This window comes from Abramis brama (assembly GCF_963993115.1).
Source record: "Abramis brama genome assembly, chromosome: 1".
Taxonomy (NCBI): Eukaryota; Metazoa; Chordata; class Actinopteri; order Cypriniformes; family Leuciscidae; genus Abramis; species Abramis brama.
The window spans coordinates 66,443,062-66,469,657 of NC_139963.1; the positions used below are offsets into that span (position 1 = coordinate 66,443,062).

General features: G+C 41.1%; 1 protein-coding gene and 1 long non-coding RNA gene across 2 annotated transcripts; both read right to left on the bottom strand.

Annotated features, from left to right (window-relative positions):
• Nucleotides 1-26,329, bottom strand: LOC311082126 (uncharacterized protein; the record flags this gene model as incomplete). The annotated part of the gene is made up of 14 exons (XM_084112868.1): nt 1-87; nt 237-311; nt 403-431; nt 737-811; nt 900-932; nt 1,229-1,270; nt 1,397-1,459; nt 2,654-2,740; nt 3,047-3,388; nt 3,478-3,804; nt 24,877-24,963; nt 25,265-25,597; nt 25,680-25,782; nt 26,324-26,329. The coding sequence occupies 14 exons, from the start codon at nt 26,327-26,329 to the stop codon at nt 7-9; spliced, it is 1,683 nt and encodes a 560-aa protein (XP_083968994.1). The 3' UTR covers nt 1-6.
• Nucleotides 16,122-18,177, bottom strand: LOC311078812. Its single transcript, XR_014605286.1, has 3 exons — nt 17,141-18,177; nt 16,913-16,993; nt 16,122-16,800 (listed from the first exon to the last, which is right to left on the bottom strand). It is a non-coding gene; the product is annotated as an uncharacterized lncRNA (long non-coding RNA).
• Nucleotides 26,330-26,596: the final 267 nt, after the last annotated feature.

Here is a 26,596-nt window from a genome sequence, read left to right on the forward strand (position 1 = left end):
TTATTATTATCTACTCACATTGAGTGATTTTACTGGCTTTGTATTGGAAGAAGTGACCTCAGAATAAGTCACATCATCTGTCTGCTCCTAAACATCAATGCAAACGTGCAGAGAGTCAAGTTTAACACACAGAACAGACATATCTCTCACTATAATATGTAGAATAACACAAAAGCTTTTAAATCACATTATTGAACAGACAGTGAACGTAATGTTTGATGATTTAGTGGACTCACATTGGCTCTTGCAGCGGGAGGAATGGACATGTTGATCGTCTCATACGTCCCTTTATGATCATTCTCATCTTTGACCTTCAGAACAAACAGTTAAACTGCATGAATGACACTTTATTGAGCTTTAAAGATATTAATCAAATCTAAATCACTGCATTACTGAACTCACCGCAGAGTCGCCAGTCCCTCTTTTATTATCTGAAAACAAGTGCCTCATGAAATATGAGTTATGATCAAACACACATGAAAAACACAATGTTAAGCATTAAGCTTTTTCAACAATCAGATTTTGTTGAACCATTAAAATGAATAATAAAAATGATTGTTGACTTGATAACTCGTTGATATTGACATTTCAGGATTTCTCAGCAGGAATAAACTTCTGTTTGGGAATTTCATATAATCCACATGTTTCTATGATACTTACAGTCTGAACATGATGTGTTTGTTTGCTCATCTGAACTGTTTTTAATTGTTGTAAAGGAGTAAATCTGAAAACTCACCAGCTCTTTTTCTGCAGATCAGCCAGAGAAGAGCAAGAAGGAGAACAGCGACTGCAGCGACAGAAATCACTATGACTGAAGAAGAGATCGAGCTCAGAGTCAGAGACGGACAGGGCAGATTGGGGACAATTATAGACAAAGACAAAACACTGTGATTATGTACCTTGTGTGTTTTTATTCCAAGTGCCTGGTGTTGCTGAAAAGGATGAATTGGGACAATTATAGACAAAGACAAAAGCCATCGGCACCGAATGAGATTTCAAATGATTCTGATCTTCCTCTGACTTTTGATTAATGTCCTGTGATTTATTTATTGTTTATTGCTCTTCTTTCAAGAAACAAAAGGAAAAAGTCAACTCAGCTCTTACATCCTGATTATTTATATATGTGGTAGAGTGTCTATATGGTAATATTTCTATAGAATTATGTTAGACAAAGCTGTTCTGTGAATAACATCATCAATGGCGTAAAAGCATCAGCATCATCATGTACCTTGTGTAGAAGGATTCACTGCTGTTGTTGAGCCAGCTGGAGCTGTAATGGATGAATGTTTGTTCAGATGATTCATACTGTACAATATTACCATTATATTATAACTAGAGATGGACAGAGCAGATTGGGGACAATTATAGACAAAGACAAAACACTGTGAATATGTACCTTTTGTGTTTGTAGTCGAATGACCCTGAGAGTCTGTGCCTGGTGTTGGTGTATCAGCTTGAGCTGAAAAGGATGAATGTTAGTTGAGATCCATCATAATAATATCCAGAATGAGGAGAAGAAGAGGTGAGGCTTAAACTTTATTTTACCAAACTAAAGAGAGAAATCCAACATGAGAACACACAGCAAAATCCCCAGATTTCATTTTATTCCAATGATCTGTGCCGTTCGTCCGGCTTCTTCACGCAAAAGAAAAACTCTTCATGAAGCGCAGTGAAATACAGCGACCTATGTGGCGTTTCCTGATGGATCGAGGTTGTTCGTTAACTTCATTTTATACGTGCAATTCACACGAGCTCTAAGCACATAATAGGGCATTATTTGAGGAGACAGACATTTTTAGTCGCAACCGAAACCATAGTGGACGTTATGGAGTGCACTTATTCAATCCCACATTGCACTGCATTAACGAGTGTACAGCTTATGTACGCTCAACGGCTGTCCGAATTCACTCACTCGTTTTCATTCACTCCTTCAAGTGAACGGTGTTAGTGGACTAACGTAGGGAATAGGCCTAACTTAGTGAATGAGGGTTTATGGGGCGATTTCGGATTCAACCCATGTTCTCAAGCAGTGAAAAATAGAGGATAATGACAACGCACTGACAGACAGGACCGAGCAGGAAATATTTAATATGAAACAAAGTCTCAACTTTCAAATTTGGTCAGTCAAAGAAAATTAAACAATAAATAGGCCTACCGTTTTGTGGCTCTGTAATGTGTCGTGACAGATTGCCTCAGTTAAAGCCAAGTTCAAATCCACCGACATTAATCTACTAACTCTCCTGACTGCTTTGTCGGACAAAAATGGTGGATTTTGATTGGTCAGACTCAGATCGCATGTCAATCAAACTCCCTGCAAAGGGTGAATTGACGCTAATTTAAAATTTTAATTTAAAAGTGATTAGGCTTTTTATAAGCAATGTAATTTCTGCTTTCTGGGAGAATTGAGTGAAAGAACCGGAGTGTTATAGGAACACACTACTCTCACTGTTTATACTAAACATGTCCTAGAATATGCATAAGTACGCTAATTGGGACACACCATAAAAGTCCATGAAATGAAACTAAAACAACAACTCAATGTGACAATCATACTGTAGAATATGACAGTCATATTTTGATGAGTTAACACTGAAGATAACTCTAGCATTATGCACTGAAAAGCACTGATGTGAGAAAGACAGTGATGATGTACCTTTAGAAACGTGTGTGTTTCTAGTTGAGGGATCCTGAGAGTGTGTGATGTGGACTGGATTCACTGCTGTCGTTGAATCAGCTTGAGCTGTGAAGATGAATGTTAGTTCAGATCATTAATACTGTACAATATGACATTCATATTTTAACTTTGATCATCATATTACATAAAAAGTTAATATTTTTGCTGTCAAGTTTCAATTCCTTTATTATTTCCAGCATCACGTTTTGGACTGTTCCTTCACTGCAGTTCATTAGTTTGAAGCAATGCTTTGAGTTACTCTTCTGTGAGAGTCAAAGAAGCTTTTGTTCCCTCAGTTTGTTCTGGTTCAGTGATACTGATAGACCTTAGTGTTACTGACATTATGAGGCTCTTCTAACACTGTTTTCTCACCTGAATACTTGACAGTGTATCTGACTGAGGTCTCGAGTTGATTTCTGCGAGTAAGCTGACATCTCCACTCTCTGTTGTCATCTTCATTCAGGAGTGTTGTATTCAGAGTGATGATGAAACAGTGATATTGATCTGATGATGATAATATCTGATATCTGGAGTCTGTCTTCAGATCAACACCAGCCTGATTCACCCACAACAGCTCAATTCCCTCAGAACGGACCAGATCATCACAGGAGAGTTTAGCATATGAATACAACTGACAGGAGAGAGTCACAGAGCGGCCTGGACTGATCTCAGTCTGTGAGGATGATGATGATGATGATGATAGAGACACTGAAACTGAACACAAGACACACATCACAGACTCTTCAATCATCATCTGAGTTTAAAGGGAGAATTTTAAATTGACCACATAATCATAAACTTACCATGAAGAACATGCAGAAAAACACCTGCATCAGGTCCTTGTTGTCTGTCATTCACATATTGTCTGCAGCTGTAAGATCCATAATCTTCTTCTTCTGTGACGTTCTTGATGTTCAGAGAGCAGTCAGACTCCAGACTCAGTCTCTCATGTCTCTCTGTGTCGTTATTCTTTATCCCTAATTTAATCAGGTCAACTACTACTACTAAATGTCTGAATCTGTTAGAGTAGTTCCATGTAGTTGATTTGCAGTCAGAAAGAGCATTATTACAGGACAGACGCACATTTTCACCAGAACTGATGAACACATTCTCCTTCAATCCACTGGTTCCTGAAACACAGTATATCTCAGTGATCATTATGACATATGGTAATAAATGAAAACATAAAACATACCAGCATTAAAAGCAGAAAACTAAAATACACACTGTAAAAAAACTGCGCTGATAAAATACATTAGACAATAAATGAGATCCGTGCCACTAGATGATGATTGTGACCATTAACAAACAGCCATTGTCATCTGATCCTGTTTTCTTTCAGCTTTTTTGCCATAGCAAATGTATTTAAAGACAAAGCTACCGCAGTCAAAGAAAAACTAATGTTCAAAAGTCAAGGGTCCAGAGCCCAACTAAAGCAAACACTGATCACCATAATGGTGACATCAACTGATCTAAACCTCTGCCACCTTTTAATAAAAGCTCTGTTTTCTGTTCTTCTTGTTCCTCTTTCCTTCAGTGATTCTGCTTGTTAGCAGCAGGTGTTCATCAGTGTCTGAATTAACTCACTTGTTTTTATTCACTCAGTCAAGTGGACTATATTAGTGAACTAATGTAGGGAATAGTGAATGAGGGTATAGGGTGTGTTTTAAAAAAGACAAATATCTCCCAGAATGCATTTGTTTCTACGTTATATTGCTGTTTTAACAGAATGTTACTGTCAAAATGTGGCCATTTGTTACAGTGCACACTGTAAAAAATTGCTGTAAAAAAACTGCCACATTTTGACAGTAACAAAATCGGGGCTACAATCGTGCAGTGTGAACTCAGCATTAGATTAAATCAACTGAAGACAAAAGAATACATTAAATCTCTGAGGATCTCAGTGTAGCAAGTTGGGAAGAGAGAAATATTAATGGTATCTTATTTCATTTTGTATTAAATACTTGTACAGTGAGTAATTCAATGTTATTGTGGTTAGGAACTATCAATTAAGGTGTTTCGTTAAGTGGGACGCTTATCAGTGTTGCGCGCGCTATGCCTTTAGAGAGTGCGTGAGTTACGTCAGCCTCAGATCGCAAATGGACGCTGGCGAGGCAAGACACACTTTCCTTCACTCTTTCCTGTTAGTATTGGTATGTTTAAAAGTGCTCATTCGGATAAGGTGCATTGAATAATAAGCACAATGTGTTTCTGAATTGATTATACATATGTATGTTGTGTATTGTGAGTTTTCTGTGACTTTTATGTGACGCACGTGGAGCTAACTAGTGATTTGTGCACAGCGTATAACGTGGAAAGAGGTCTGCGCAACGGATAGTATTCTGATCAAATTGTCCCATGTGTTTCCAGGTTTGTTCAACTCTTCAACTTAACCAGTATAAAGTGATCTAATTTATGTAATTTGGGTCTATAATGTATATCTGGATTGTGCTTTTGACAGGTATCCTATCTTTATTTCTCATATTCTGTAATACATTCTATAATTTTACTTCCAACTATTACGCTGGTTTTGCGGTTCTAAAGAGTATAATGTGACTGTGCAAGATGTTTTGAGGGAATATTTGTTTGATTCGTACAAACATTATTCTTATGTTATTACTGATATGTTTGAAGAATACACATCCAGCCATTTTATTACTTTATTTTTCCTTTAACAACAGTAATGGATTGTTATTACTTTAATGTGTAGGCTTATACATAATGTTAAACATGTATACAAAGTGAGTTACGTCAGCCTGAGTTCGCAAATGGAGGCTGGCGAGTGTATAATGTGGAAAGAGGTCTGCGCAACGGATAGTATTCTGATCAAATTGTCCCATGTGTTTCCAGGGTCAATAAACACAGTTGTTTTGAAGCCATCCTGCTGTCTGCTGTGTGGATTATCTTATGTACAGAACTGGATCTGCTACATCAGCAGAGGAGGATTAAACAACTCCACAAACAGCATTACCCTCACTTAAAGCAAACAACTCTCCAGAATAAACTATTAGTCTTTATCAGAGAGCTGTTCAAATCACTGACACACTCTTAATATGAAGATAATTCTTCATCATCAGATGTTTGAGTGACACTATGTCCAGTATCAGGAATAACACAGTATGATCTGTGTGTATCAATACACAACTCTGAGATCACAACGTGAATGTGTGCAAGAATAAACTGAGCATGTTCAAATGAACTCTTTCCAGACTAATTCCACTAAATGTTGTAAGGGTGGATTTCCTGCAAGACTGACGAATGACTAAAGAAACATTGTCAGCAAGATGGTAGAAAACTGTACATTTCTTGTCTATTCCACCCACTGCCACTTATACCAACGACGGAAATAAGCGCAGTTACAATAGATTAATATGTGGGAGAGCGTTACTATAGAGAGTGACAATATTGTATTGCAGTAGATAGCACTATTATACTATATAGCAAGTCAATACCAAATCAAAACTTGTTAGCACATTATTTGTAATTGAAATGAATGACAACATGGTTATAGTAATACTTAAAATAGTTACAAAATAGATGAGATGATAACTTATACCATTAATTGTACTCAGCATATATGTAAAATGTTACCAGAGAGAGAGAGAGAGAGAGAGAGAGAGAGAGAGAGAGAGAGAGAGAGAGAGAGAGAGAGAGAGAGACCCAAGAAAGGGACCCAGAGAATAAAAGAGACAGAGCAACAGTTTCAATCTTCTTTTATCCTTTCCTGACCATGTGACTAAAACCCAAATGTGAGACGTTCAAACTGACCAATCAGATAATTACAACTTCCCCCACCGTACTAAATGTGTGACAATTCATCGACCCCTGAAGTACACACATCTTGGCCTACAGTGATCACTATCAGCCCCTCTGTGCCTTTAGGAACTACAAATGGTCATTGTGGTAGAAAGAGGGGGTGGAAAACAGTAAAGCAAACGTCTTTGTTCATTTCAAATATCTTGGATTATTTTCAATCCTACAATGTCTTTAGAGAAAATACAGATTTCTTTACCTGTGAGAAGTGAAGAGAGAATGATCAGTCCCAGCAGACACAGATCACACTTATCAGCCATTTTGTGTTTCTGTCAGTCTTTCTCTTCATTATATATAGTTACAGCTCTTCCTTTAAACATCATCAGCTCCTCCTCTGGTTATTCACTTCCTCTGTTCTCATCAAATGAGTGTTTAAATTCTGCTAGAGTTGCTGTTTAGTGACACGATGTCACAGTGAAGTGTTGCTTTAAGTGCGTGTGAAACGTGAGAAGTGCATATACTGTGAACCACACTGTCTCAACACACATCTGCTCTGAACAGTTTATTGGCTACTTTTGCACACGAGAGAATTACTGTTAGATTCACTACTTTCTTTTAGCAGTTTCCCACATGACATTAAAATCCAGAAATAAAATAATTACATTATAAGTAATAAATATTAATTTGCTACTGAAAAGGCAAAAAAAATCTGACCTGTACGTGCAGCCACATGACACAAACAGCACTTCCCATCCTCATACTAAATTTCTGGAGCCTTATAGGCCTGACTCCTCCCTCCCCCCGGGACGTACCACTTGAAAAGGTAAATGTGTTTCACATAAATCACATATAAATAATAATAACAATAATAAATACAACAACTCATATCTGCAGATACACATCACAGCATAAATACACACATAAATAATAAAACAAATAACTCAAAACATTTCTTTTGTACAGCTATGATAGATGGACCCTCCGGTGACGTCACACACACGGACGCGCTACCAAGATGGCGCGAACACCATGTATAAATAGACCAGATTTTTAACTGAACAGGTTTGGCAAATGACTCGTCAAATGTGGTAAGTATATTTGTATCACTCTTAACACTGTACTTAATAAACCATATAAACCAAATAATAATGGTGGGTGATTTATTTCTGTACATAATACAACAATCCTATTATGTTATCATATGCGCTGATGTTACAGCCACTGATTCCCCATATAACTCACGTAAACCAGGTAATACCAACATACAGGACATAATACACCACAACACACCTTTAAACACACAATACCATCAAATGCTACACAAGTCCGTGTATACATGATTGTCAGTGCCGGCAAACAGACTGTGTTAACATGACGCCGGTGTATGTGCGAAATGTGCGTGTGTGTGTGTTCAGTCTGTGCATAGTCACAGGCTTACCCTGTGACAGTTTCCACTATCTATGACTAACTTGAGAAAACTAACTTTAAACTAAGTTTAAAACTAACTTTTTCCTTGTAAAAATATGATAATATCATTATATAATATAATAAGATAATATCTTTTATTTTTTCCTTTTGTAATGAAACGGGTCTTGACAGATTTCTTGAGTCACAATTATGCCCTTATAAGACCCTCCATCACTCCTTCTGCCCTTATGAGACCCTCCATCACTCCTCCTGCCCTTATGAGATCCTCCATCACTCCTCCTGTCATTACGAGTCCCTCCATCACTCCTCCTGCCCTTATGAGTCCTCCATCACTCCACCTGTCCTTATGATACCCTACATCACTCCACCTGTCCTCATGAGACACTCCATCACTCCACCTGTCCTCATGAGACACTCCATCACTCCACCTGTCCTTATGAGATCCTCCATCACTCCACCTGTCCTTATGAGACCCTCCATCACTCCTCCTGTCCTTATGATACCCTACATCACTCCACCTGTCCTTATGATACCCTACATCACTCCACCCCCTCCATCACTCCTCTCGTCCTTATGATACCCTACATCACTCCACCTGCCCTTATGAGACCCTCCATCACTCCTCCTGCCCTTATGAGTCCTCCATCACTCCTCCTGTCATTATGAGACCCTCCATCACTCCTCCTGTCATTACGAGTCCCTCCATCACTCCACCGGCCCTTACGAGACCCTCCATCACTCCACCTGTCCTTATGAGACCCTCCATCACTCCTTCTGCCCTTATGAGACCCTCCATCACTCCTCCTGTCCTTATGAGTCCTCCATCACTCCACCTGTCATTACGAGTCCCTCAATCACTCCTCCTGCCCTTATGAGTCCTCCATCACTCCACCTGTCCTTATGAGACCCTCCATCAATCCTCCTGCCCTTATGAGATCCTCCATCACTCCTCCTGTCATTATGAGATCCTCCATCACTCCACCTGCCCTTATGAGACCCTCCATCACTCCACCTGTCCTCATGAGACACTTCATCACTCCTCCTGCCCTCATGAGTCATCCATCACTCCTCCTGCCCTTATGAGTCCTCCATCACTCCACCTGTCCTTATGAGACCCTCCATCACTCCTCCTGCCCTTATGAGATCCTCCATCACTCCTCCTGTCATTATGAGATCCTCCATCACTCCACCTGCCCTTATGAGACCCTCCATCACTCCACCTGTCCTCATGAGACCCTCCATCACTCCACCTGTCCTCATGAGACACTCCATCACTCCTCCTGCCCTTATGAGTCATCCATCACTCCTCCTGCCCTTATGAGTCCTCCATCACTCCTCCTGTCATTACGAGTCCCTCCATCACTCCTCCTGCCCTTATGAGTCCTCCATCACTCAAACTGTCCTTATGAGACCCTCCATCACTCCTCCTGCCCTTATGAGATCCTCCATCACTCCTCCTGCCCTTATGAGTCCTCCATCTTTCCACCTGTCCTTATGAGACCCTCCATCACTCCTCCTGCCCTTATGAGACCCTCCATCACTCCACCTGTCCTCATGAGACACTCCATCACTCCTCCTGCCCTTATGAGTCATCCATCACTCCTCCTGCCCTTATGAGTCCTCCATCACTCCACCTGTCCTTATGAGACCCTCCATCACTCCTCCTGCCCTTATGAGATCCTCCATCACTCCTCCTGTCATCACGAGTCCCTCCATCACTCCTTTTGCCCTTATGAGACCCTCCATCACTCCACCTGTCATCATGAGACACTCCATCACTCCTCCTGCCCTTATGAGTCATCCATCACTCCTCCTGCCCTTATGTGACACTCCATCACTCCTCCTGCCCTTATGAGTCATCCATCACTCCACCTGCCCTTATGAGACCCTCCATCACTCCACCTGCCCTTATGAGTCCTCCATCACTCCTCCTGCCCTTATGAGTCCTCCATCACTCCTCCTGTCATTACGAGTCCCTCCATCACTCCACCGGCTCTTACGAGACCCTCCATCACTCCACCTGTCCTTATGAGACCCTCCATCACTCCTTCTGCCCTAATGAGACCCTCCATCACTCCTCCTGTCATTACGAGTCCTCCATCACTCCTCCTGCCCTTATGAGTCCTCCATCACTCCTCCTGCCCTTATGAGTCCTCCATCACTCCTCCTGTCATTACGAGTCCCTCCATCACTCCTCCTGCCCTTATGGGCCCTTCTGCCCTGCCCATTCGGTTGCTTCCTGTTTCCTGTCCAAGATGGCGCCTGTGTTTGGCATTGCCGCTGTGGCTGGAGGATCGTTTCGTCTTGTTTTATTTATTTTATGTGCTTTGCTGTTATTAAGTTTGTCCTCCTATGATGTGTCTGCCGTGTGGGTGTATGATCGCCAAACGTTGATCATGATTCGCTCATCTGTGACCAAGTGTGGCGGCTTTTGTACTTGGAGTGGCTTGGGCGAATCAACCCTATATCGCTGTCCACCTGCATTGGCTGCCTGCATGCGGGAAGGAGAGGGACCTAAGAGATGTACTAAGAAGCGGAGGAGAAGAAGAGGAAAAAGGGCTGGGAGACAGGTGCTCCTCAGGAAACTTTGGAGGTTGGAGCAATGCTATGCTGTTTCCAGATTGCCGTGTCTTCGCCCCTTGGTTCCGAATGTCTTCAGTGGTCCGTTTCCTTTGTCCCTGAGAGTTTCTTCGACCGGTCGCAGTGTATGCGACGAGCATTTGAGGCCGCTGTTGCGTACTTCTGTTTCTGCTCCTGGTGGGAGATCTGCACCGCTTAAGATGGCTTTGCTGAACGTTCGATCAATCAGAAACAAAGCATTTCTACTCAATGAACTATTCACTTCCAAAAATTTGGACTTTATGTTTTTGACAGAGACATGGCAACGGAGTATGGAGTTTTCCCATCTGATTGAGCTCTGTCCTGCGGAATGTTCATTCATCAGCACACCAAGGCTCGTGGACCGCGGGGGTGGACTTGCTGCTGTTTATAAAAATCAGTTTATTTGCCAGTTGATGAACTCCAGTACGTACTCGTCCTTTGAATTACAGATGTCTAAGGTTGGTCGATTAAATTCTTTTTATTGTATTCTTGTTTATCGGCCTCCTGGGATTTTGGGTCCTTTTCTGAGCGATTTTACTGACTTTTTATCCTCTATTATTAAGTTGAATAGAGTTATTATTGTCGGTGATTTTAATATTCATGTGGATAATGCTGCATGTAATACTGTTTTAAATTTTTTAAATTTAATGGATTCTTTTAATTTTGTTCAACATGTCTCTGGTCCTACACATGAAAAAGGACACTTGCTTGATTTAGTGTTTTCTCATGGTTTAAATATTGACGATGTGTGTACATAAGATGTCTTTGTTAGTGACTATAAATGTGTTTTATTTAATCTTGCGTGTAACGAAAATTCACCGCCGGTTAAGCGGGTGTCTTGTTCTCGCATGATTACCCAAGTTGATGTTGAGAATTTCTCGACTGCTTTTGACTCCAACTCGGTTATTTTTTCAAATGACATTGACAGTTCTGTACAGTCGTTTAATGATCACTGCACTGTTCTATTGGATAAAGTGGCTCCATTTAGGAAACAGAATATTTCCGTGGTTAAGACTTCTCCATGGATAACTGATGCCATTCGCAGTCTCAGACGTGTGTGTCGGAAGACTGAACGCTTGTGGAAATCTACGCGGCTCCAGGTTCATCGTCTGTATTTTAAAGAGTTACTGTCTGATTTACATGAGATGATTAAGGTGGCCAGAGCACTGTATTTTAAAAATTTGATTTCAACTTGTAAAAGGAAGCCCAAGATTTTGTTTGACACTATTAAAAGCCTTGTGTCGCCTGTTACATCATCTGTACCTGCTTTTTCAAATGATGATTGTAATAATTTTTTATCTCATTTTGTGGGTAAGGTTATGGCTGTCAGGGCTAGTATTTTACCATTAGTTATTTCCCCTGTAATTATTACAGAGCGGCCCGCAATTTTAAGCTCTTTTCAGTCAATTTCTTTTAATGATCTTATTAAGATAGTTTGTACGATGAAACCTTCTCAGAGTCCGGTGGATGTTTTGCCTGCTTCTGTGGTCAGAGAAACTATTACATCCATTGGTCCATGTTTAGTCTCAATTATTAACCTTTCTCTAAAGCTGGGCCAGGTCCCGAGGTGTTTTAAACACGCTGTTGTTCAACCTCTCTTGAAAAAGAGTAATCTTGATGTTACTTCGCTAAACAACTATAGGCCGATCTCTAAATTGCCCTTCATTTCTAAAATCCTGGAGAAGGTTGTAGCAATACAGTTGAATGATATTCTGGAGACTCATAATATTTATGACAAATTTCAATCAGGTTTTCGTAAAAATCATTCTACTGAAACTGCCTTACTTAGGGTATCAAATGATATTTTGATGGCCACAGATGCGGGTGAATGTTCCGTGTTGGTTATGTTAGATCTCAGCGCAGCGTTCGACACTGTGGATCACTGCACTCTGATTAATAGATTACGCTGTTTAGTAGGTATTTCGGGTTCGGCTCTGGACTGGTTTTCATCTTATTTGTCCGACAGGACTTTTTCGGTATCTGTTGGATCCTTTATGTCTGATTCTGATACTGGGGCGGCAGTGGCTCAGTGGTTCATGTAGATTGTCTACAAACCGAAAGGTTAGTGGTTCAATCCCCGGTTCCACTTGACCAAGTGTCGAGGTGTCCATGAGCAAGACACCTAACCCCAGCTGCTCCCGACGAGCTGGATGGCGCCTTGCATGGCTGACACCGCCGTCGGTGTATGAATGAGTGAGTGAATGGGTGAATGTGAGGCAATGTAAAGCGCTTTGGTGGCCATAGATCTGTGAAAGCGCTATATAAATGCAGTCCATTTTTACCATTTCTGCATTTTTGTCTTGTGGGGTGCCACAAGGTTCTGTGCTGGGCCCTTTGTTGTTTAATTTGTATATGCTTCCTCTTGGACAGATCATTAATAGTTTTAAAACAATATCTTATCATTTATATGCAGATGACATTCAGTTACTTTTTTCGTTCAAACCTGATAGTCTAGATAAACTGTCAGTTCTACAGGACTGTTTAGTCTCCATTAACAAATGGATGGCAAACAATTTTTTGCAACTTAATAAGGATAAAACTGAATTGATGATCTTTGCTCCTGACAATATTATACCTAAGATTAAGCAGGTTTTGGGGGTTTCAGCCACCTCAGATTGTAGTGAAATGAGAAATCTGGGTGTCTGCCTGGATAGAGCCATATGTTTTAACAGTCATATAGCCTAAAGTCTGTAGTTCGCTCATGTTTTTACCATCTTAGGAACATTAGATCGGTAGTCTCAAGAAAAGAGATGGAGATGCTTGTTCATGCCTTCATCTCGTCAAGATTGGACTACTGTAATGTTCTGTACACTTGTTTGAATAAGTCTTCTATGCAGCGACTACAAGTTGTACAAAATGCTGCAGCAAGGCTTTTGACTGGTACCAGTAAGTGGTCTCATATAAGACCAGTTCTCAAGGACCTTCATTGGCTTCCAGTTGAATTCAGAGTGCAGTTTAAAATTTTAGTTATCACTTATAGAGCCCTGCACGGCCAGGCACCTCTCTATATTCAAGATCTTTTACACAAACATTCACCGGGTCGGCTCTTACGGTCTTCTGGTATAGACCTTCTAATTGTCCCTAGAACTCGTCTAAAGACTAAAGGGGACTGTGCCTTTTGTACTGTGGCACCGAGGCTTTGGAACTCACTTCCATTAGCACTGAGAACTATGGATTCTGTCAGTTCTTTTAAAAAACATCTGAAGACGAATCTTTTTGGGCTGGCTTTTATTTGACAGCATTGGTTACTTGTGTTTTTGTGTTTTGTGTTGTTTTGCTAGATCTATTGTTTGCATGTCTGATCTTTTCTTTTAATTAACAGTTTGTAAAGCACTTTGTGACTTTTTGTCTGTGAAAGGTGCTATATAAATAAATTTTACTTACTTACTTACTTATGAGTCCTCCATCATTCCACCTGTCATTACGAGTCCCTCCATCACTCCTCCTGCCCTTATGAGTCCTCCATCACTCCTCCTGCCCTTATGAGTCCTCCATCACTCCTCCTGCCCTTATGAGACCCTCCATCACTCCACCCACCCTTATGAGACCCTCCATCACTCCTCCTGCCCTCATGAGACCCTCCATCACTCCTCCTGCCCTTATGAGACCCTCCATCACTCCTCCTGCCCTTATGAGACCCTCCATCACTCCACCTGCCCTCATGAGACCCTCCATCACTCCACCCTCCCTTACGAGACCCTCCATCACTCCACCCTCCCTTACGAGACCCTCCATCACTCAACCCGCCCTTATGAGACCCTCCTCCATCACTCCTCCTGCCCTTATGAGACCCTCCATCACTCCTCCTGCCCTTATGAGACCCTACATCACTCCACCTGCCCTTATGATAGCCTACATCACTCCACCTGCCCTTATGAGACCCTCCATCACTCCTCCTGCCCTTATGAGACCCTCCATCACTCCTCCTGTCCTTATGATACCCTACATCACTCCACCTGCCCTTATGAGACCCTCCATCACTCCACCTGCCCTTATGAGTCCTCCATCACTCCTCCTGCCCTTATGAGTCCTCCATCACTCCTCCTGTCATTACGAGTCCCTCCATCACTCCACCGGCCCTTACGAGACCCTCCATCACTCCACCTGCCCTCATGAGACCCTCCATCACTCCACCCTCCCTTACGAGACCCTCCATCACTCCACCCGCCCTTACGAGACCCTCCTCCATCACTCCTCCTGCCCTTATGAGACCCTCCATCACTCCTCCTGCCCTCATGAGACCCTCCATCACTCCTCCTGCCCTCATGAGACCCTCCATCACACCTCCTGCCCTTATGAGACCCTCCATCACTCCTCCTGTCCTTATGATACCCTACATCACTCCACCTGCCCTTATGAGACCCTCCATCACTCCTCCTGCCCTTATGAGACCCTACATCACTCCACCTGCCCTTATGAGACCCTCCATCACTCCACCTGCCCTTATGAGTCCTCCATCACTCCTCCTGCCCTTATGAGTCCTCCATCACTCCTCCTGTCATTACGAGTCCCTCCATCACTCCACCGGCCCTTACGAGACCCTCCATCACTCCACCTGTCCTTATGAGACCCTCCATCACTCCTTCTGCCCTAATGAGACCCTCCATCACTCCTCCTGTCATTACGAGTCCCTCCATCACTCCTCCTGCCCTTATGAGTCCTCCATCATTCCACCTGTCATTACGAGTCCCTCCATCACTCCTCCTGCCCTTATGAGTCCTCCATCACTCCTCCTGCCCTTATGAGTCCTCCATCACTCCTCCTGCCCTTACGAGACCCTCCATCACTCCACCCACCCTTATTAGACCCTCCATCACTCCACCTGCCCTTATGAGACCCTCCATCACTCCTCCTGCCCTTATGAGTCCTCATCACTCCACCCGCCCTTACGAGTCCCTCCATCACTCCTCCTGCCCTTATGAGACCCTCCATCACTCCTCCTGCCCTTATGAGACCCTCCATCATTCCACCTGCCCTCATGAGCCCCTCCATCACTCCTCCTGCCCTTATGAGACCCTCCATCACTCCATCCTCCCTTACGAGACCCTCCATCACTCCACCCGCCCTTACGAGACCCTCCATCACTCCACCCGCCCTTACGAGACCCTCCTCCATCACTCCTCCTGCCCTTATGAGACCCTCCATCACTCGTCTTTCCCTTATGAGACCCTCCTGCCCTCATGAGACCCTCCATCACTCCTCCTGCCCTTATGAGACCCTCCATCACTCCACCTGCCCTCATGAGACCCTCCATCACTCCACCCTCCCTTACGAGACCCTCCATCACTCCACCCGCCCTTACGAGACCCTCCTCCATCACTCCTCCTGCCCTTATGAGACCCTCCATCACTCCTCCTGCCCTTATGAGACCCTCCTGCCCTCATGAGACCCTCCATCACTCCTCCTGCCCTTATGAGTCCTCCATCACTCCTCCTGTCCTCATGAGACCCTAGATCACTCCTACTGCCCTTACGAGACCCTCCATCACTCCTCCTGCCCTTATGAGTCCTCCATCACTCCTCCTGCCCTTATGCTCGTAAGTTAAAAAGTTTACATAACATAACAAAGTTTACATTTTAGGACATTATTCAAAAAATGTTGCAAGTGATTTACTACAGTAAATATATATATATATATATATATATATATATTTTTTTTTTGCAAATATACAGTTTAACTGTTGAGCTAAGTGAACCTGAAGGTATTTATGGTGAGATTTAGCTTCAGCCTGATGTGTGTGAAAGTGGTTGATTTCTCAAGGCTTCGAATGCACACAGCGACACCTGCTGGTCAATGCTAATATTGTGCATGAAGAATGCCTATTTTCCACATTCCCGACTGGAGGACTCGGTATGACAGACAAAGATTTTGCTGTGAACAGTGTATCTAGCAGGTCAAGACGACACTGGTTTCAGTCTTCTAGTGTACGACTGTTGAAGATATATGCATTTCAGGAGTAGCATTTCAGTAACAAACCAATTTTCTCAGAACTGCAGAGACTTTCATCAGGAATGAACAGACAAGATCCAAGAATCACCAAATCAGCTCCATCACACAGAACAGAGAGAGATTATACAGTCTGAGTCTGTCCATTACTGTATTTAATATTATATTTAAAGCAGTTTACATATGAAGCACAAGAAAATTTAATCTAAACTTGGTGTCACTATTTCTTCATTGTGATCAGAGTTTTTCTCTGTTTTCTGAGAAGAAGAAAAAAAACAATAAACAATCCTCTGTAAGTTTTTGCTATTGTAAATATTGCTGCAGATTCGCTCAAAACTCATATTATTGTAATATTGTCGGCATCTCTATTTCCTCTGGGTGCCTCGAGTCCTTCCTCCCTGCAAAATAAAAGCATTGACTGACCTCTCGTATGTGTTTTTTATCATGATTGCAGATTGTTCCAGATCAGATGAGTGTGAATCATCAGATTGTGTGCGGCTCAAAACTCACCAGCTCTTCTTGCACAGATGATCTGAAGAAGAATCACAGTAGGAGCAGCAAACACTGCGATCTCAACAATAATCGCAATCACTGCAGGAAACATGAGAGGAAGAAGAGAAACTGTACATGACTGAAGTCAAGGGTATTCAACTATCAACAGTTATTGATGAAGCTTTTACAGACTGACTGATAGTTTAATGTTATAAAGCTGTCAGTATAAATGAACGTGTGTCGTACCTCTGTATAATGATACAGCAGTCACACAGACTAAAGTTTCTCCTGGATCTGTGGATCACGTCTGTTAGTTCAGTTCAACACATAATGCCACATATACACAACATCATCATCACATAATACTCGAGCTTCACACAGGATTTTCATTTTAGCGGCGCTCAGCTCCCATTGAGTGTATGATTTTAAAAACGGTAACACTTTAGTTTAGGATCTAATTCTCACTATTAATTAGTTGCTTATTAACATGCATATTACTAGGATATCGGCTGTTTATTAGTACAAAGGCAGAGTCTTATAATCACTGAGGTCCCAAATGTGAGGCAGTTCGGGGGGTTCGGTTTAGATTTTTCTGATCTACATATGTGCAGTTTAAGATGTTTTGAAGGCCAAAATATTGGATAACAATAGCTTTAAAATCATTTCAGTGTGAAGTAGTTTATTTTTCTCTCCTCATCTCCATCACTCTCCTTTTCTCTGTTTTTATCTTGCCCGGTCTCTTCCCCTCTGTTATAAATGTCGGAACTGGAGAACAAATGATTATGAATTCTTCTGATAAATCTCCAGAAATGGTATATATTAAACACTATCTGCTTTGAATGTAACGGATGGAGATGACCCAGAAATAAGAAATGTTAATGTAACAGACAAGTTTGAGATTTTTATGGATGATCTTATAGTTGAACACCTCCGGCAGGACAACACAAGGAGAGCTCTCGAGACGGAGAAGAAGGAGAGAAAGGCGCTGGAGAAGATCTTCCACTAACGCTCAACTCCCTAAGAACGGACTGATTCATCGTGCACAGCAGTTAATAAAAATTATCAGATGAGTCGGACGATTAAATAAGAAAATAATCCACATTGAGAACAGTTTTATGGTTGAAAATGAAATAGATGGCTCAAATGAGGATGTGTTGAATTTGCAGGACAAGCTCAAATTACTTAAAGCCTAGTTTGAACTTGACCTGCAAACTTAAGGGTTATTGTTAGAGGTGTAGGTGTAGGTGTAGGTGTAGGTGTGTGTAGGTGTAGGTGTAGATGTGTGTGTGTGTGTGTGTGTGTGTGTGTGTGTGTGTGTGTGGTCGCAACATGTTTAGGTTGTTAGGGCCACATGTATTTTTAAAGGGTAACGGAACATCGTTTGCCTCAGACAGAAAAAGTGTGAAACTAGAGAAAGGTCAAAAGGGCTGTGATAGAAAAACGCTTTTGTGTGTGTGTGCTGCATAAAATAGACTGTGTGAAAAGAAAATAGATATTTTGAATATGTGCTTCTGCAAGCCTATGTTAATGAAGGACTAGGATAAGTCCAAAGTTTGACCTTATAAGGGAATTGGCTGTACTATAATGACAGTGTAAAAGTAATTTTTCCCTATCAATAATTCATGATTTTTGTAATTAAATATGAATATTGGCAAACGCCCAGTGCATCCTAATTCAAGATTGAGCCGGTTAGAGGCTCCGCCAAGGACCCTGAATCGACATCTTACATCTTTAATCTACAGGTAAGGGCAATGCTTGATTGCAGCAGATTATGGGAATGTTTTAGAAGGATCTAGAGGTTACAGCGGGATAAAAATACAACACCTCCTAAAGCTGAGCTTTGATTGATATAGGCCTTTCATGTTTGTCTGTGTCAGAGAAGAAAGTAAACACAGGGTCTCAGACATGTTCATTTACTGAAGGCTACCAGGAAAGATAGGTAACTAAGTTCATTAAATTCATTCACAATATGTACACATTCATTATTGATCTTATGCCTAATACAGTTTCTTTTTCTTTTTTTCTCTGATCTACATATGTGCAATATAAGACTTTTGAAGGCCACAAACGGATAAGAAATAGCTTTAAAACCATGTTAGATTATTTGTCAATACCTGCTCTCTCCTCTTATCCATCGCTCTTTCTTTTTCTCTTCCCTTCCTAAAGCTGGGCTTTTTTAATTTACTGAAGGCTACAAATGTACTAATATAATATTAATTCTTAATACATACACATTCATATTAACCTTGTGCCTAATTAGACAAAAAAATTATTAGTTTGCCTGATTATTTCTGTAATTCGTCATACAATTAAAATAAAATAAATAAAATAATTAGCAATTGTGGAAAACAATTTACAGAAAATTTGGAGATGCAGTGGAATAAAATGTCACAAAAATACAAGTTTAGACCGTGGATAAATGCCAAATCCACAAAAATACAAGTCATACAGAATGAAATGTGTAAATCACACTGAAATACAGTGGAATGAACCGCAATATGTCAGATTTAAAGGGATACTTCACCTCTGGGAAGATGAATGTGTATTTAAAAAAGGTCATTTAAGTAGAAGAAATGTGGAGAAATTTTTGAATTTGGAGCTTTCTAGACTGAGAAAAGCCAGAAAATGTATTTTTGGCTTATGTGGATGAAAGACAACAACTCCCAGAATGCACTTGCTTCGCTGCCTTAGGAGGCCACGCCTACCGGTTAGAGAGCACAGTTGAAAACAACAAGGCTAGCCTCAGTAAGTGATGAGTTTGCCAGGGATTTAGAGACCCAAAATGTCCGGGATTCGGCTTTTGCGTTCTACAGTCGCCATTCATCATGTTTACTGTGGCGAGCAGGACGAGGCTGACGGCCGCGGGAGAACGGCGCGAGGCCGGTGGCGTCATTACTGAGACGCGCCGGGTCTCGCATCTCTCACGGAGGAGCGGAAATTTTCTTAGCAAGGGTAAAGCGCACATCAACCGATCACTTGTTTAGCGTTCATGTAAACACTACAGTCAGATTCACCAATCGGAATGAATTCAGTTAGATTGAAACGAGAGGTGTGAGATCACCGGCGCCACCAGTCCGCCCCCAGCTCGAGCCAGTCTGGGCTTCTCGTCCGCGACAGGCAGGTCTTCTGCCTCGGCTGCTCTTCGCTATGCGACTTGTAAAGGTAGCCACAAACACCTGATTCAAGCATCAGACTTCCGAAATCCTCTTCCTCTATATCATATTGAGCACTCTCCTCCGCTATTGTCATATCTTCACATCTGTCTCCACAGCGCCTGTTAGCTTAGCTTCCAAACAAGATGGAGGATATTGCTTTCAGTTTCAGAAAGTGAAGTCCCACCCACTGATCTGTAATAGGCCTGTAGCGTGAGCGGGTCCCTCCCCCTGGAATAATGAGGAGCCAGTGTTTGTAGTCTCTACACTTTTCAATGAAATGTGACTTCCTGCTTATTATGACGCAAAATGATGATTTTTACGTCATAATAAGCAGGAAGTAAAACACTTAAATCCTTATTTCTCCCATCTCAGGGAAAAATGAATGAAAAATCCACGTTTATTATAATATATGACTGGGTTTCTAACAATACAAAGCTTAATGCAAATGGGTGAAGTGTCCCTTTAAATCTATTAAGGGGGTCGCACACCGGTCGCGCAGCTCAGCGCCATGTCTTTTAAATTCGAACACATTATTCTCTATGAGAGTACACACACCGGCGGCGCCTTTCGGCGTCTGTCCGCGGCGCCCAGCAACGGCTCAGGACCGTGTTCAAAATCCTGCCGCGCCACAGAGCGCCATTTACATAGTTTTATATTAAATTTACATTTATGTGTCTCAAATCGTAGTTAATGTATATACGGACTTCACCCCATGCTGCAATATACATTTAGTTTTATATTTATTTACAGAAATCAGAAAATTGCTGATGCTAACGGATTTTCAGGTGAGAGTTGTCCTAGGCCCCGTTTACACGTACATGGTTATTTTGAAAAACGGAGACATTTCCCTTCGTTTGCACCCTTCGTTTACACGCAAACGGAGGATTCGCCAGTGAAACCGATTCTTTCTAAAAACTCCGGCCAGAGTGGAGATTTTGAAAATCTTCGTTTGCACGTTTGCATGTAAACAGAGAAAAACGGAGTTTTAGGCAGCGACGTCACGGAATGTGACCATTTTCGGGATTCTGATTGGCTAAGGTGGGCTTGAGCTTCTCGTTACACTGCCACCTACAGGTTTGGCATGCTCTTGACAGCATATACACAGGTTCGTGTGCACGATGTTATTTTTGAAAACGAAGAGGGGAGAAATGTCCGTTTATGAAAATAGCCATCCACGTGTAAACGTAGCCCTAGACGTGGCGCGGCGCTGAGCTGCGCGTCCGGTGTGCGACCCGCTAGCCTACTCCATAACAAACCTAAATATGGTACAGCTAATTGGAATACCTTTACCAATCACCACAAGGTTCACTCGTCACATGTGTGATCCAAATACATCAAGAAAGACGATAGTGTAAAGCAGTGAATCAGATCGATGCTCGCACAACAACATGGAGCTCTTCTGTACAGTTAAAATGCTTCTCTGGTCGCGCGCACGCATCCAAAACCAGTGAATAGTATCGCGAGAAGCGAGAGATTTCTTAAAGGGGCCACGAACATTTTTAATACAAAATAGATACAATAAGCCGTTTCTCAATACCAAGTACGCAAACTTCGGACTTGAGTCCTTGGTAATTCGGACTTGACAAGTTCGACTCAGAAGAACGAACTCCCGACGACGGGAGGACGCAAGTCCGATAATTCTGAAATGGAACAGCGGCGTACTTGATAACGTCACTCAGCTCGCTCTGGCTACTCTGGTTATCTCTTTATGTATATCTAGGCTACAAATAAAACAAAATATGTTATAAACCACCACTCTGCCTCTTTTCATTTTATTTAAAAAAAATCTTAAACATAGTGGCCACACAAATGTGGTTCAGGCAACGCAATTGATTATCTTCACTGCATATATTTATAACAACACGAAATATAAAGCACAACCCTGACTCTTTTTGTTTTCATTTTAAAAATATGATACATAAAAAACATTATAATATTGATCATTAAAACTTTAGCAAAAAGAGACATTTTATTTTATTATACATGTACAGTCAAGAGAATGTAGGCAACATGTATAATAAAATATTTTATATGTTTTAAATATATAAAATAAAATGACATAACCTTTTTTTGTTAAATGCCAGTTTTAATTATCAATAATAGCCATTATAAAAGTATAAGTAGCCTAAAAGGTATAAGAAGCTATACAATAATAAAGCAAACGATGCAGTCAAACATAAGTCAGCTCTCTAGGCTACAACGTTAAAGTTAAATAGACTAAATAAAGCTATGAAACTTCACTTTGCCCTCAGCTAAAACGTTTTGCCAGGGAATAAATTATAGATTAATATGAGACAAAAAATATATTAAAAAAATCGCCCGTTAGATATACACAAGACGATTTATTCATCCGAGCCAGCTGCAAACGCTAGCACTAGCCAAGGAAAGGCTGTTCTCGGCGGGGTACATGAGCACCGAGCGTCCGATTGACTGGTTCTCACAACTCCGAAAACGTCAGATCAAATTTTCAAATAGGCGCTAAGATTTGAGCTTTAAACAACTACATTCTCGCCTGAAAAACTCTTAAAACTACATTTCGTGACACAATTACAGCAGTATTTTTAAATTACGCGGGGTTTCTCCTCTGCTATTGACACTTGCTGGTTGGTGTGAGATGCATTCTGGGATACCTGGCTGTCTCAAGTCAGCACAAGTCACCTCTCGATGCATCCTCGGTAAAAGGGGCGGATCAAGAACACATCCGGGGATTTGAACTGGACTTGGCTAGATGTAAACTTTGAATTGGAACAGTACTTGGGCAGCGACTGATGACGTTTCACAAGTCCACAAGAACACAAGTACACACAAGAACGCATATTGAGAAATGGCTAAAGTATATGTATACACTACTTGGCCACATTTTGTTTCTACACCATGTTTAGGCTATTGTATTATGGCCTATACTGCTTTCATATTCTCATTCCATTCATATAAGGCCTACTATCCACTTAAAAAAATAAGTTTCAGGACATTTTATCTTTTTTTTCTTATAATTCACTCCATCCGTATTTTTTATGTTTTAATTCTAGATGTATATTCATGTAATTTCGGCATAACTTTGACGTGTTTAAATGGGCGCGCGCGCTGAACATTCGAGTAGCATTTAAACAGGAGCGGAGGGAGTTACCATGGAAACAGGGCAACTCAACTGACAAGCTGCATAAACTGTTGCAGTTTTTCACGTTGTTTTCATGGCTTTCAAGCAAGTTTATTCCCTAAAGTTACACAAATAATACACACAACTGTTCCTGACACTTTCTTAATGCTTCTGTTGAATATTTCGTTTACAGCTTCACTTATTACTATATTGCAAACAGGAGAAGATCTGGCAAACAGGAGCGGTCCACCCATACGTCCATTATGACGTCACAATGTTGCTATCTGGGATATGACATGATAGTATGTCCTAAAGCTTGTCTACTCTTCTGCTACACACTCAAAAGTATCTACTTTTTCCTCACAAAAAGAGTACATACTTTTAGGGCGTAGTATAGACCCCTTTTGCGCCGACGTCACAGTTACGTCACGGCGCTAGCTGGAGGCAAAACGGAAAACTGGAGGCGGCCAATACAAACCAGCACAGATTCGGCTACATAATAAGGAGCTTAAATTATTATTTTTATTATTAAATGTCATCTTGTTGTGTAGTTGGGTGCAAGAATCGATGAAAAATGAGTATGCTGTATCTGGAATTTTTATTTCTAGAAAATATTCATATCATTAAAATTGCACCGTAGTGTCACTCTTTACATTGCCGTCTTCTTGGCGCTGGCTAGGCAGAACTGCGGATCGTACCACACAAGTCTTTACATGACCATTCAGCACATAGTTATAGGCATCTAAATATATATATATATATATATATATATATGCCCTCAGTTTCTCTTTACCCTCGGTTTCTCTATCGGGTAGGTGTAGAAGTCAGGCCACTCAACCGGAGGTAGCGTTAGCGTTAACGTTAATCCTATCAGATCGTCCATTGACTGAGCGTGTACAGTCATCTGGTTCCGTCTGTTAAAATTAACTTTTGCAAATAACAATCGCGGTCCTGGACAGTGAGTGACCTTGCACATTAAGACAAAATCGGATTTTCTCCAGTCATTGTTAAAAAACAAGCTAACAAAACTTGCAAACTAGCGTTAGTGAAGCGGCCAGAGGGATCTTTCTGCCTCCAGCTAAGCTCCGCCCACACAAATACATCACCATGTTTACCAACTGTAAAAGGGTCTATAAGAAGGTGAATTGAGCATTAGAGTAAAAAATAGGTGAAGTCGGCCATTTTCTCTTCAGTTTCATCTGAGCTGTTGAGGTGAATGGCAGGACAAACTTTCTCCAGTCAGAGAGAAACAAAATGTTGACAGTTTATTTCATATTAGGGTCATAAGACACCCAGACTTGATGAATAACTGAAGTTTTATATGTTAAACTTGTTGCCGAGCATTACGAGTGTTTTTGATAATTGTGTGAGTGGATGAGCAGTATTTTATGTCTGTTTGGTGTTTTTCATGGATCTACAGTGAATGCGCTGCATGGATGAGCTCAACATATCGTCTTCATGTGACGCTTTCTGGGAGAATCGAGTGAAAGAACCGGAGTGTTATATGAACACAGTACTCTCACTGTTTATACTAAACATGTCCTAGAATATGCATAAGTACGCTAATTGGGACACACCATAAAAGTCCATAAAATGAAACTAAAACAACAACTCAATGTGACAATCATACTGTAGAATATGACAGTCATATTTTGATGAGTTAACACTGAAGATAACTCTAGCATTATGCTCTGAAAAGCACTGATGTGAGAAAGACAGTGATGATGTACCTTTAGAAACGTGTGTGTTTATAGTTGAGGGATCCTGAGAGTGTGTGATGTGGACTGGATTCACTGCTGTCGTTGAATCAGCTTGAGCTGTGAAGATGAATGTTAGTTCAGATCATTAATACTGTACAATATGACATTCATATTTTAACTTTGATCATCACATAAAAAGTTAATATTTCTGCTATCAAGTTTCAATTCCTTTATTATTTCCAGCATCACGTTTTGGACTGTTCCTTCACTGCAGTTCATTAGTTTGAAGCAATGCTTTGAGTTACTCTTCTGTGAGAGTCAAAGAAGCTTTTGTTCCCTCAGTTTGTTCTGGTTCAGTGATACTGATAGACCTTAGTGTTACTGACATTATGAGGCTCTTCTAACACTGTTTTCTCACCTGAATACTTGACAGTGTATCTGACTGAGGTCTTGAGTTGATTTCTCTGAGTAAGCTGACATCTCCACTCTCTGTTGTCATCTTCATTCAGGAGTGTTGTAGTCAGAGTGATGATGAAACAGCGATATTGATCTGATGATGATAATATCTGATATCTGGAGTCTGTCTTCAGATCAACACCAGCCTGATTCACCCACAACAGCTCAAATCCCTCATAACTGACCAGATTATCACAGGAGAGTCCAGTATATGAATACAACTGACAGGAGAGAGTCACAGAGCGGCCTGGACTGATCTCAGTCTGTGAGGATGAGGATGATGGAGACACTGAAACTGAACACAAATCACAGACTCTTCAATCATCATCTGAGTTTAAAGGGAGAATTTTAAATTGACCACATAATCATAAACTTACCATGAAGAACATGCAGAAATAAACCTGCATCAGGTCCTTGTTTCTGTCCGTTCACATTTTGTCTGCATCTGTATAATCCATAATCTTCTTCTTCTGTGACGTTCTTGATGTTCAGAGAGCAGTCAGACTCCAGACTCAGTCTCTCATGTCTCTCTGTGTCTTTATTCTTTATCCCTAATTTAATCAGGTCACCTACTACTATATGTCTGAATCTGTTAGAGTAGATCCATGTAGTTGATTTGCAGCCAGAAAGAGCATTATTACAGGGCAGACGCACATTTTCACCAGAACTGATGAACACATGATCATTCACTCCACTGGTTCCTGAAACACAGTAGATCTCAGTGATCAGTATGATATATATTAATAAATGAAACATAAAACATACCAGCATTAAAAGCAGAAAACTAAAATACACACTATAAAAAAAATTGCGCTGATAAAATACATTAGACAATAAATGAGATCCGTGCCACTAGATGATGATTGTGACCATTAACAAACAGCCATTGTCATCTGATCCTGTTTTCTTTCAGCTTTTTTGCAATAGCAAATGTATTTAAAGACAAAGCTATCGCAGTCAAAGAAAAACTAATGTTCAAAAGTCAAGGGTCCAGAGCCCAACTAAAGCAAACACTGATCACCATCATGGTGACATCAAATGATCTAAACCTCTGCCACCTTTCAATAATAACGCCTGTAGACGTCTGACAGAAATAAAGTCAGTCTGGTTAGTAATAAGTGAAGCTGGTAATGCTGTTTGTGGAGTTGTTTAATCCTCCTCTGCTGAGATCTTCACAGATTTAATGTCTTTATCTTCAGTTGATTTCATATTTTTTCTGTTCTTCTTGTTCCTCTTTCCTTCAGTGATTCTGCTTGTTAACAGCAGGTGTTCATCAGTGTCTGAATTAACTCAC